This window comes from Pseudopodoces humilis, chromosome 1, assembly GCF_049639895.1.
Source record: "Pseudopodoces humilis isolate 2021_Gansu_Grassland_sample_001 chromosome 1, ASM4963989v1, whole genome shotgun sequence".
Classification (NCBI taxonomy): domain Eukaryota; kingdom Metazoa; phylum Chordata; class Aves; order Passeriformes; family Paridae; genus Pseudopodoces; species Pseudopodoces humilis.
In genome coordinates, this window is record NC_142200.1 from 142,754,687 (window position 1) to 142,767,549 (window position 12,863).

The following is a 12,863-nucleotide window of genomic DNA, read 5'->3' on the forward strand; positions in this document are numbered from 1 at the left end:
CAAACAAGCTCTAATTTTATTTTCTAGGTTTCTATATAAGACATTCTAATATGAAGTGAACTATAGGGTAAATCATAGCCTGAGAACTTGGATGATGGATGAAAATTTTGGAGATTTTTTTTCTTTGATTATTCAGTGAAATGTTGCAGAAGTAATTCCATATATTAAAATCAGAGGCTTTCTAATGCTTTCAGGTAGAATAAGGTATTCCTGTACATGTCTATAAAGAATTTAAGGCATTCTTCATTACATAATTGGTAAACTATGCCTGAATGTTTTGTCTCTCCCACCATGAGAGGTTTTTCAAGTATCATGTAATAGTGCTTGGGTTCATTAAGTAAGAGTTAACTTGGTATTTAAGGGTATAGACTTGAAAAGTGAATTTTTTTTTCTAAAAACCAATTTGATGCACAGAATTAAGAACCATATTGGTTCTTATACAAAACTTCATGTTTCGTCTTTATGAACTGTACATAGATATGGTTAGTATGCTTTCTTGACAGTGTTTCCTATATGTTAATACAGATCCTTAATGGAATACATTTCAGAAGTTTACTTCAGGGCTTGGAAGAAGGTGTCAAGAGAATTCATAGAGGTAACACTGTGCTTGAAATTTCATTTGGATAGTTTTGAATTTCAAGGTAGGAAAGACTCATGACTTTCCACCTCAGAGAGGTTCCATTAATAAGCCTTAAAGAATTATTTCCCTAAGGAAAGAGCCTCTTCAGCATTGTCAAGTAACTGTATGTCATGCTTTGAATGTTTTCCCACTGAGATCAGCTTGGCTGCAGTTAAACACCTTTAATTCTGTTGCTGAAGTATTGCTTCACACAAATATGCATATACACAATGTTTTTCATAAACATACCCGTTAGCTGAATTACTGAAGCTTTTATTCAGTATGTGCAAGTCTGTATAGTTGATAGCTGAAGTATTTATCTAGTTTTTGTGGATTTCCATGGAAATGATTAATGGCATAATTACAGATCACAACAATGCTAGAACAAAATTTCAGATACTAAAATATTCTTATTTACCCTGCTTTTAGCTTCTGACAGTTGGATTAATTGTATATTCTGAAATTTTGAAAATTAGTTGAGGCATACTGAGGCCCCCAGAATGGAAAAATTTGGGCCAATCAGAAGCCAAGTAAGAAATAATAGCAGATAGTATTTTCAGTTGCTTGTTTCAGGGTAAAATATAGTTGCTGCACAGCTACAGTACTTACTGGTTTATTGTATTAACAGGATCATGTTTGTGTTTTTACTGTAGGTACTTGAATATAACTGCATTCAGGATTTCATGCATCATGGAATTCATCTTCCCAGAAGTTCTTCTGTTCATTCTAAAGTTAGAGAGGTAAGTTCCAGGAAAGCATGACATTAACTGTAGCATCAAAATGAAACCAATTGCTATGAAGTGGAAAATTTCCATTTCATACTAAAATACAATACCAGGTGTGGCTGGAATGGAAATACTTTGCTTTATAGCAGCCTGTATGGGGCTGTGTTTGGGGTGGGCTGGTGGCACAGCAATGTTCTGGCTGCTGCTGAGCAGTGCCTGTGTGGTCTCGAGCCTTTCTCCTCCCCGCATTTTCCCTTGGGAGTGGGCCAGGCATGAGCAAGAGCTTGGGAGGTCAGAGCAGCAGAGACTGCTGACCCAAATTGACCAGAAGGATATCGCATGCCATACAACCATCATTCCCTCAGCAAACTGAGTGAAAGTGGGGTCTGGGGAGGCACCCACTGCTGGGAGCCTGGCTGAGTATTGGTCTGCTTGTGGCAGGTGGTGAGTGGTTTCATTTGCATTACTCTCTTGGGGATTATTTTGGTCCTCTGTTTCATTTATTAAACTGTCCCTATCTTGACCCATGAACTTTTTCTTTCAATTCTTCTTCTTCCCCATTGAGCAAAGAGTGTGTGTGCTTAGCTGGTGACTAGGGCCAACCCACCACAAATGCTTAAAAAATAGCATATTCTGAGAAACAGTGCTAGAAATAATTTTAGGAGGAACCTGTTTATAGTTTTGCACTAGATTTGTCTTTGCTGCTCAATAGTAGAAAGAGAAGGGGATTTTCCAGAGTGCCAGAAATAATTTTTGCTGTCTGTTGTCTAAGCTTTATTTACCTATAGAATTGACCTTTCCATAGATGATCACAGAGATGAAAAATCATAACCTTCTGGAGGCAAACTTAGTAGATGGGTCTGAAATGAAACTTGGCTTTTTAAATTTTATTGTATGTGATGGGATTTATGTATGTTCATAGGGACAAGCTTTGATTCTAGTTGTCTGTCTGTGGTGTTTAATCATGAAATATTAATTAATTAAAATATTTGTATTTGATCAATGCCGTTTACCCTCCCATGCTTTCCTCCAAATACCCAGACTCTAGAGTGTGTACTGTGCAATATACAGCTCGACATACCAGTGTACAATACTATAGTGGATTTTTTGTTTGTTTTGGTTTGTGTTTTCTGGGGTTGGTTTTTTAGGGGGTTTGTTCTGTTTTGTTTTCTCATAGCTATAGGATTTCCTTGTTGTGTGATTCCTGATCGATGGAACAGGCTTTTGACAGGACATTTCATGTTTTTCAGACTCTGAGGCTTATGATCTTGAAAGAGGACAGTGAATAAATATGTCTTTGGGCTGCAAATGGAGTAGGTCTTGGAATAAATTTGAACTGACCACTAGAGGGTCAGCTTCTTTTCAAATTTTGTGTAATCTTGTATTCTGTTTTCCAAGATCTTCAGGGAATTATCAGTGCTGTATTGATCAAGGCCAGAAATGTTCAGAGGATGATCTTGTCTCATTTTTTGATTAATTACCAACCTTAGAACACAGCTGAAACTGCTCAGTGTTTCAAGTGGAGGAATTCTTCATATCAAGTTTCGTGATGTCCCTTCACATATTCTGCTCTGGTCTTCCACTTTCTCTTCCTTTTCTGCATAATTCACACACAAAAATAACAGGATTTTTAGCTAATTAAGCGCAGTTTTGAGTCCCAAGGAGTGCTGATAGTTGCTTTTCATCAATGCATAAAAAATGTATTAGGTTTGTGCATGTGTATTTGGATAACTCCACTTACCAGATAAGTTCCTTTGTTCTTAACAGAGAAAAGGCTTCTTTATCTGTAGTTTATAATTTCATGGTTTCAAAGTATTTCTGCCAGTTACTTTAAAAATAAATTTTTACAGTAACAAAAAGGAGGTGTTGCTGTGAAATTCTCTAGCCATATTTTTTCTTAGTTGTAGATCTTTATATAAACTTACTGACTCTATAAAGTTATAAAATATTATATTTATTAGATGGTTTTAATTTTACTATTTTTGAGACTTTCTAATAAGATAGAGGGTCAATTAAAATGTTTGGTTTTTTCATTTCCATAGTATGAAAACTCTGGTCTTACTTAATTATGAAATAAGACAACCCCTTACCACTTCCTGAATGTAGAATGGTAAGATGGCTTTGGGGCCTGTTTTATTTGTTTTTTCCTTAGATGCTGAGTTATTTTCATAAACAAAGTAAAGTTCGTCAAGGAGTTGAAGAGATGCTTTATAGATTGTATCAGCCCATCCTCTGGAGAGCACTGAAGGTAATTACCCTTTTCAGAAAATACAACTGTCTTTCTCCAACTATTAAGTTTTGGGTCCTTTCCACGTCTTCTGTTTTTATTATTTGCTTTTAAAATTAAATGGCCACAAAAACCAAAATGAGCGTTTAACATCACAGATGTAGCTGAGTACCTTTGCAAGTTGTAATTAGGCATAGCATGGACAATAATATTCTAGTTTGTTAATATAATTTACTTGTAAAATTCACTTTTGTTTACAGGTACATGAGTGCTTTCCAGGATTGCAGCTGGTATTCTCATCCTCTCAGCCTGAAAATTCTGTGTAATCTTGTGTTATCTTTCCCAAGATCTCTAGGGAATTATCAATGTTTTATTGATCAAAAATATTGATCAAAGCCAGAAATGTTCAGAGGATGGTTTAGTGTCACCTGTTGATTAATTACCAGCCTTAGAATACAGCACAATGAATTTATTAGAGTATTCATTTAGGAAACTTTTATTCTAGTTGGATTATATGGACAGACATTCATGGTACACTCATGTGCACTCAGAATGAAATTTCTTACTTGTAGCTCTTTTATGGTGTGTGTCTGTCCTTCTGTGGATTACATGCATGGCCTAAAGGTGACCCACTGCAGTTTGTCTGCTCAGTTACAGTCTGTGATTAAGAGGAGCTAAGCTTCCTTGTTTGGTGACAGCTTTTATTTTGTCTGAAGTTATGAAATCCCTGTTTGTGAGGGTGTTCACATACAGCCAAGTTATTTCTGGTAAGCATTCACAATTTCATTTACTGGTTGGTCATAAGCATCTTCTCTAGACATGAGAAAGGTGTTTGTAATTCTCAAAGTTGAAAGTATTTACTATTAACTTCAAAAGTTGTTTACAGTGGATTTTATCAGTTACAGGAAGGAGTTGAGAGCTTGTTTGGTTTCAACAGAGCCCTGTGGTAGAGGTGGGAATATGAACAGAATCCTTGCTAGCCCAGTATCTTGTTTGGTCTTACATTAAAGGTTAGATCCCATCCTTTTAGAATTAATATAAACAGTGAACCTTCTGGATGAAACATTTATATACTAGTGCCAGAGAATGATAGGTACAAAGCATGGCTTCCTTTAATTTCTACATTTCTGTCTCTAAAAATAATAGGGGTTTTAACTGTTTTTTGGTAAGTTAACAAAATACAGTATTTCATTCTTAAGGGAGTTGCTGCCTGTCAGTGCAGGGTCATAGTCACTTTCCAAAGCTCAGGACTCAAATGTAAGACTAGACTACGTTTTGGAGGAAGATTCTGTCAAACCTTATGAAATCTGCATACATTTATTTGGAGAAATGTAACAGAAGGTGTGTCGTGGGAAAAAAGGGTTAATGGTTGATTTGCAGCAAGACAACAGGAGAATTCCTGATTCAAGAAATGATTTAACAGCTGCTATTCATAATTTTCACTAATGGTTCCATTGCTAGAACAAATCATACAGTACTGCATGAAGTATTTGGCTGTTGCTGTGAGTCAGAAACACCAGTAGTTTAAAATACAGAACTAAGAAGGGAAGCTTATAACTGTTCTTACTGTTATGGATTCTACTCCAAAGCTTGTAATGTCAGTTTAATTTTAGATAACCAGTTTGATGCTCCTATTTTAGCCAAATCCCTAATTTAATATAGTGAAGAACAAATTCTGTTCCAGAGCACTGGTTATGAAAAAGAAAGGACACACAAGGCCTGTTTATTTCCCCTTCATACAGAAAGCAAAAATACTTCTGTTGTAAGAATACAATGAATTCCAGAACTGTTGATGCTGAAACTACTTGATTTCATTTCTGAAATCTTTAAACTGAGAATGTACATTTGTAATACAGTTCTCTGTTTTTCTTCACTTGCTTGTTTTGCAAGTACTTAGACTGAACAAGCTTGTGTTGGGGCTTTTACCAACACGTATTTTATGTTACTTTCTGTAACTATGTTTTTAATATAAGCCCATATGTAACTGCTTCATCTTTTTTTCATATTCTTGTTATGAAAAACAAGTGTCATGCAAACATAAAAGAGATGTGCAGTGATTGGTTGTTAGTATGAGAAGATATTTAGATACAAAAATAAGGATATTTAGTGTGAGGTAAGTAGTGATTAAGCTATTTCTTATCAAGCTGAAAAAGTCAAGAACCACTCCTCCAGGAATTCAAGCCATTGAAGGAAGTGACTCCTTTGAAGTATTTGGTTGTCTTTTTAATTTTTTTTTTAACATCCCATGCATTTAAACTAACATATCCTGGGGAAGTAGTGTTTTGAATAATTGGAAGTGAATTTCAGAACCTGTAAGACCAGATAAAATGTAAAAGAAAGCTATGAAAATTAACTGAAGAAAAAAAATTAAAATATTGTTTGAAAAGGTTTTGAAAGTTCCTAAGAATTGTACAAGCATAATGGTAAAGAAATATTAGTCATTTAAATAACTGCAGGCTCTGGCATGGAAAAGTCAGTTTGGATTAAAAAAGGCCATGAATTTAAAGTCTGAGGTTCTACCTCTGTGAAGACGTTGTACAAGCCTGAATATGCAAATACATTTGGGATAAATTCCAGTTAATTAAAGGCAGTTTGAACTGTGGGTACTCAGTTCAGAATTAAAAGTGAGCTTGATGGAATTCAGTGTAATGCACTTTAAAAGTTTATGGAAATTAACTTTCTGCAATGGCTGTGGTAGACAAGGTCTAGGTTATTGCACAAAAACACATTTTAATAAATTTTCACATGCAATGTTAGTGCAGAAGAGCTATTTCACCCTGAATTCACATATTATCTTGTTATGTGTTAAATATAGAAAGCTCAGAGTTAAAGGATTTTCTACAACTTTTTAGGATCATTAAGAATTACAGTATTTTCACCTTTAAATTGTTTGCATTATCCATAATAAATAAAGGAAAATACAAGTCCCTAATTAAAGAATGTATGTATGTACTTTATTTGCTTTTGTAGTATTCAATTTAGAATTCCTAGTGATTTTGTTGACTTGAAGAATTTGGAATATTATGGTTCTACTCCACCATATCAGGACTGATCAAGAAGAGAAACCCAAAGCAGTTTGTCAATGAAGTAATTGTTACTCATTTCTTTTGTGTTTTTCTGGTTTTATTTGTCATTAGTTTGTTTAAGTCTAAACATTACATGGTTATTGCTATGTTTCTTTTCCCTGCCTTTGATCTCAATGTGCTTTATGACAAGGGAAGAAGAAAATTAGATTATTAGAATAGTCAAGAATTTCCCTGAACTGCCTTGTCTTGCTGCTAAAATTATGCCTACTTTGCTTGTTATATTGAGAGATTTTATATTTTTTATTGGACCCAAAAATATAGACAAAATTCTTCCTTCTCTTTCCAACAGAAGTCAGCAGAGGCTCTTAATCACTACACTGCTATCTTTGATAAATAAAATGCAGTTTGGTGGTTAGATTTCAGCTTTGTCCTTGAGATGCCTTGAATTTCTTCATGGTTTCATTGCCTGCTCTCTTTTTCTGTCCTTTAAGAGTCCACAGGATCAATTATCTTTCACTGAATGAGTGGCTAAATATGCACCTTTTTTCTTTTTTGCATTTGTGGATCTACAACCACTAAAATATATGGTGGAGTGCACTGAAAATTGTTAAATACGGTAAAATGTTGTGAGGCTTCCCATAGGTTTTTCATGAGCTGCCTGGAGCTCAGAACACGGTCCTAATACTTATGTGCAGAGATGCAGAACTGAGTATGTTTTTGCTGGATAAGTTACTCTCCAAGCTTTCTGGTACCTAGTTACTAAATACTATTTTCTTGAAGAAATAGGCTTGAGCTTTCAATTAAATCACCTGTCTCTTGACAAGCAAGTTAATTAATCCAATCTGATTGAATTTAAGAGTCTTCTGTCCTGAAGAGGAGCTTTTAGGCCACCAAGAGGAATCCCAACTGCTTTTAATTTATTCAGCACTACAGAAAGCAGAAGGGCTCTGACTGTGATTCCTCAGGGTCATTGAAGCTGATATGCTTTGAAAGCTGATTGTGACAATAACTCAGGTTTTATTGAATGGGCCAGAAATATAAGATAAAACATTAAAACTCATGTGACTTTAAGTTCTTCTGTCCATTTCTAAATTCATCTCTTCCATCCACTTAATTAAAAACACTTGTCAAAATGTTTGGAGAACAGTATTTGACAGGATACACCTTTGGATATTAACAATTGGTCCTTATGGAAAAAATATCTTTTCCTCCATTGTAACAGGCCAGAAACTCAGAAGTTCGAGCAAATGCAGCATTTTTGTTTGTTGATGCTTTCCCTATTCGCGATCCCAGTTTTACTGCTGAAGAGATGGACAGTGAAATTCAGAAACAGTTTGAAGAACTTTTTGTAAGTTTTAATAAAACTGGAATGTTAAAAATGAAACTTTTATCAAAGCTAACTAAAAAAAAATTGTTGATGCAATTAAAATTTATTGAATTTCTGGTTAATTGTAAGGAAGTAGAGGTCTGTGGTGCAGAAAATACAGAGTAAACTAATATTTTAAATTTCTATACTGTGCTTTCTGCAGATGCTATACACCACTTTAAACTCTAAAAAGGAAATATTTTGGTTTGTTATTCATTGATCTGTGAATGAGACATGCCTTTGAAAGATTAAATGCATGAATAATGATCTTGGTCCTTGCTTAACCTGGGACTGGGGCGGAGAGCTTCACAGTTACTATGGAAGTACTCAATGAAAATTCAGTGCTGTATTACTAACTACTTCTTAAATTAAGTATAATGGAGAGAACCTAAAAATCTCCTTACCAGTCCAGATGGGTGAAAATGAATATAGTATTTTTCTTAAGAAAATGTTTGGGGATTCCTGAGTAAACATCAGATAATGGAATGAATTTCAAAGTTTTTATGTTGTTCCATAGGAACAGTGATCAATGTAGACTCATAGAAATAGAAGTTGAAATATTCTTAATTAAGTCACAAGTGCCAGACTTTTTTTATTTAAAAAAAAATAAATTCAAAAGTCCAATAAAAAAATTGGCCAATAGCTATCTTAACTTTGCTTCTGATTTAAATTTCCTTGTTTTCTTCATAGTAAAGTGCCTTGAAGGTCTATTAAAATTACAGTTCTTTTATTGTATGACAATTTTCATAATTAAAAGGTAATGGAATGCATTTTGTTTATGGTAGGCTCAGGTCAAACAGCAGTAGAGTTACAATAATCCATATGCTCACAGTTTTATTCTTCTGTTTGTTTTAGAGTCTCTTAGAAGATCCTCATCCAGTTGTCCGCTCTACAGGGATACTTGGAGTTACTCAGATCGTATCCAAATACTGGGAGATGATTCCTCCAACAATTCTTGCTGATCTATTAAAAAAGATAACTGGAGAGCTGTCATGTGATATAACATCTGCTGATGTTCGATGCTCTGTTTTTAAAGTAAATGTTTTTTATCATGATTGTCATTTTTCTATCTTACTTGATGTACAGGTTTCTAGTACAGGCTACTTTAAATCAAGGAAATTACTTGTTTTTCAAAATGTCTTAGGCAATAGAATTCCTAATGCATGGAGGTTTTGCACATTTCATGAAAGCCACATGTCTTTTAAAATAGTAACTGATTTGCTTTCTGACTCTCTAAGGTTTTTCAATTTCAGGTGTATGCACACTGTTTGAACCTGATCACTTATTTTTTTAGAAATTTTAGAAATGATGCTTAGACTTGAAAATATATGTTCTTACATCACTGGCTTTAATGCATCCCAAGGCATGCACAATTAGGATTTTGTACCCCACTTTGTGTGTCTGGTGATGCCTCCTCCCATGTACTGCTCACTATGTTAGAAATAGTTCATCTACATCTTTCTGGCATGTGGGAAATAACTGATAGCTTGGACAGAAAAATGGACTCCCTAAGCAGCATTTTCACTTGAAGATTCTGTGTCAGTTGAGACTTAAATTGAAGCTGTTGTCCTGTTAATCCTCACTTTCTCCACTACTGCTTCATGGAGGAGCTATCCTGGATAAGTAGAAAGTGCTGATTTAAAATGAATTGGAACAAATAAATATATTTTTAATTTGAAATCAGCTTATTTTAGAAATCTGAGTGCCCTCAGGTAGAGGACAAGACCATGATCTTAGTGTAGGTCTGAAGCTGATTCAGCTGAGGTGAGTTCATCAAACACAGTTCACTGTAAATTTGAAGTAATCAAAGCAGTTTTTACCAAAAAATATTACAAAAAACCAAGCATGCACAATTTCTGCCCCTGCTTTATTTGACATGAGAAGTGTCATGGTCTACTTAAACAATTTTTAGCTACAGATTTTTCAGCTCTACTCTTTTGGGATTTGTTTTTTTAATTTTAGTGCCTACCAATAATTTTGGACAACAAACTAAGTCACCCACTCCTGGAACAACTCCTGCCTGCAACCAAACACAGTCTTCATGACAATTCTGAGAAAGTGCGAGTGGCTTTTGTGGAAATGCTGCTCAAAGTGAAGGCTACCAAGGCTGCTAAGGTAGGATAATGACACTCAATAAATAGCAAGGAGACAAAATCAAGGAATTTGTTAAAAAAAAAAAAGTACATTTTGAGACTTCTGCAGTGTTCCTAAAAAAAGAAAGAAGTAACCTGCTTTGCTCTGGTTATACTCTAAATATTTGTGGTATCCTGAGTGCTCTGTGGGCCCTTTGTTCTCTCTGTTGGATGGGCAGGGGAGAGCAGTGGTTTACAGCCACACTTCCCTCAGCTGCCCAACTCTTCTAAATGCCTAACACCTTAACCCTTAGCTTTTTTGCTTTGATTCTTATATTTTTATCATGTCTCTTCCTAATTTGTGGGCACATCCTTTAGGATTTTGGTGTCTTTTTATAGTGATGTTTAATGTATTTTGTGTTCTGCTGTGGACTCTTATTTAGGGTGATACTGTCCAGCTACAGGTCTTATAGCATCTCTGAGCTCTTATTCCACTCTCTAATATTAATAGTTTCTTAATTTCAGTTTTATATTTTAATTTAACTGGTTTTGTCTCTTTCTAAGACTAATAAAGATATAAAACTATTAGAAAGCAGCCAGAGGAGAGCTCTGAAGATGGTGAAGGGTGTAGAGAGAAAGCCATACAAGGAGTGGATGAGGTCACTTGGTTTGTGAATTATTCTGAGTTTGCTGCCATTAAAGACAGAGAAAAAAGTTAATTCTCAATGTCAGGGATTTTTTAGGGGAAGGAAAGATCAGGTTTACATAAGGAAAAAAAAGATCCCAGTAAGTGTTAGATGTTTTTCAATAACTTCTTTTGATTTAGAAACCATAATGTATATACCTGGTAAGTCCTGGGTTCACCTTAAACTTACTTTTTATGACAGTTCTAATAGGGACATCCATGGTTCAAATTCAAAGGGTAATTAGCTGCTGCAAATATTTCTACTCAAGAGTAAAATAGGTTCCTTGGCGTTGAAAAATACTTTGTTTTTTAATTCAAAATTGTCCAGCATAATTAATTCAGAATCATCGCCAAAAAATTGCAAGTGTGGTGTTACCGCTGGCATAACAGCTGTGTAGTCCATCTGAATTTCATAGCCTTTGATTTCTGTGTTACAAATAAACTGGAGCTCTGCTAAGAGTGGGATGCATTCAATATTTAGTAATATGGGGTTTGGGATGGTTTTGGAAAGACTGTTGATCCATACAGGTTTTTAAGGTGTACACAATACTTGTAAATAATTTGGTCCTACTTCTTCCTGTGAGGAGAATATGAAACATGGCACATAGTGACAAATAATTGTATTTTACAGTGATATCCTTGTAAAGTAAATAGTTCTTCCCTGTGTCTATGGAATTGCATTATATTGCAGGTGTATTGAACTGGAATTGCTCGAACCACAGTTTTTCCAGTGAGTCAGAGATACCAGGAGATTTAAAACATCAGCACAGCAAATACCATTATTACAGCAGAATTTGATCTCTAGTTCACGTTGGTGTAAGAATAAAAAAAAAAAAAAAAATTCTCATGTTTTCCAAGTTAATGTTCCTTACATTTTTATAGACTGTTGACATGGAAATCACTTACTGAAGGTGACGTTTTTTTTCTCCATTTTTATTTAACTCCTTTGAATATCTTTTTCTCACTTTACAAAGTTCTGGAATATCTGTCCCATGGAGCATCTCCTGTCTCGCCTTGAAGCTGATTCAAGGCCGGTGTCCCGGCGCATTGTGAACCTCCTGCTGAATTCCTTCTTCCCCACTACCCAGCCCGAGGAGGTGTGGTGTGAGCGCTGTGTCACTCTGATCCAGATGAACCCAGCAGCAGCCAGGAAGTTCTATCAGTATGCTTATGAATTTACTGGCCCCACCAATATAGGTAAAGTACAAAACATTGCGAGCTTTTGGAATTACTGATATCATGCCATGTAAATGCTTTTTTCTTCTTATTTCTGTAACAGTGGTACATTGTTGCTAGATTTTTGGGGGCTTAGTATAATATTAGTTTATAGTTTTTGGAATTCTTGACACCAGCAATAAGCACAGCAGGTGAAGTCATCAGCTTTTTCAACAGTGAGGAGATCAAAGATTTTCATCTCTGCTTTTCGATGCTGTGCTGTACACCCCACCCCATGGTGGCACCAGTTCCTTCTGTTCCCATTTCTCCCCACACAGACCTTACAGCTATCTCAGCTGATACCTATTTCTTATGTAGAAAAAGGGTAGCAAGTACCCGGTGCCTTAAGTGATTTGAGATCTTCACATGAAAGATTATATAGAAACCAAAAAAATGTTTACATCTGATAATCTGGTTATCTGGGATTTGTGGATCAATATTTTCAAGTTGCTCAGGGAAAATCTAGAAAGTCCTCTTTCAGAAAGCTTCAGAAAGTTTCAGTGAAGAGGGCACGTACTGCCCAGAATGTCACTGCTTTTTAGGAAAGTCCTATTGAACCAAGTAAAATCGGGAAAAGTTTGTTCCAGAGGAGTTCTGATAAAACCCAAGTAATGAGCATGGAGTGACTTGGATGAAATGCCCAAACCATTGCCTCTCAGCTGATCATCTTGATAAGGTTATGAAATCAGCTTGTACTTCCATCAGAGTGGGCATAACCCTTTCACTTCTTCTAGAGCTGATCTCCTCATTCAGGAGTACAATGGTTGGGCTACAACATCTATTCCAAAGAATGGGAATTGACATAGAAGGGAATGTGTTCTAGAACGTGGGTCATTAGGTTAACACTTATGCTAGATTAAATTTAGGAGTTGTGGGAGCTTCCTCTGATTCTCATTTTGATGAGGTGGTGGTTATTTTTTTAGTATAC

General features: G+C 35.4%; 1 protein-coding gene across 1 annotated transcript in view; it reads left to right on the forward strand.

Moving 5' to 3' along the window:
• NCAPG2 (non-SMC condensin II complex subunit G2) overlaps nucleotides 1-12,863 on the forward strand; it is a 42,944-nt gene that overhangs the window by 13,140 nt on the left and 16,941 nt on the right. The window contains exons 8-14 of the mRNA XM_005528536.3: nucleotides 526-595; nucleotides 1,273-1,359; nucleotides 3,497-3,592; nucleotides 7,820-7,945; nucleotides 8,819-8,998; nucleotides 9,926-10,078; nucleotides 11,695-11,917. Of these exons, the coding sequence (XP_005528593.2) occupies nucleotides 526-595; nucleotides 1,273-1,359; nucleotides 3,497-3,592; nucleotides 7,820-7,945; nucleotides 8,819-8,998; nucleotides 9,926-10,078; nucleotides 11,695-11,917 (935 nt within the window). The remainder of the gene's footprint in view (nucleotides 1-525; nucleotides 596-1,272; nucleotides 1,360-3,496; nucleotides 3,593-7,819; nucleotides 7,946-8,818; nucleotides 8,999-9,925; nucleotides 10,079-11,694; nucleotides 11,918-12,863) is intronic.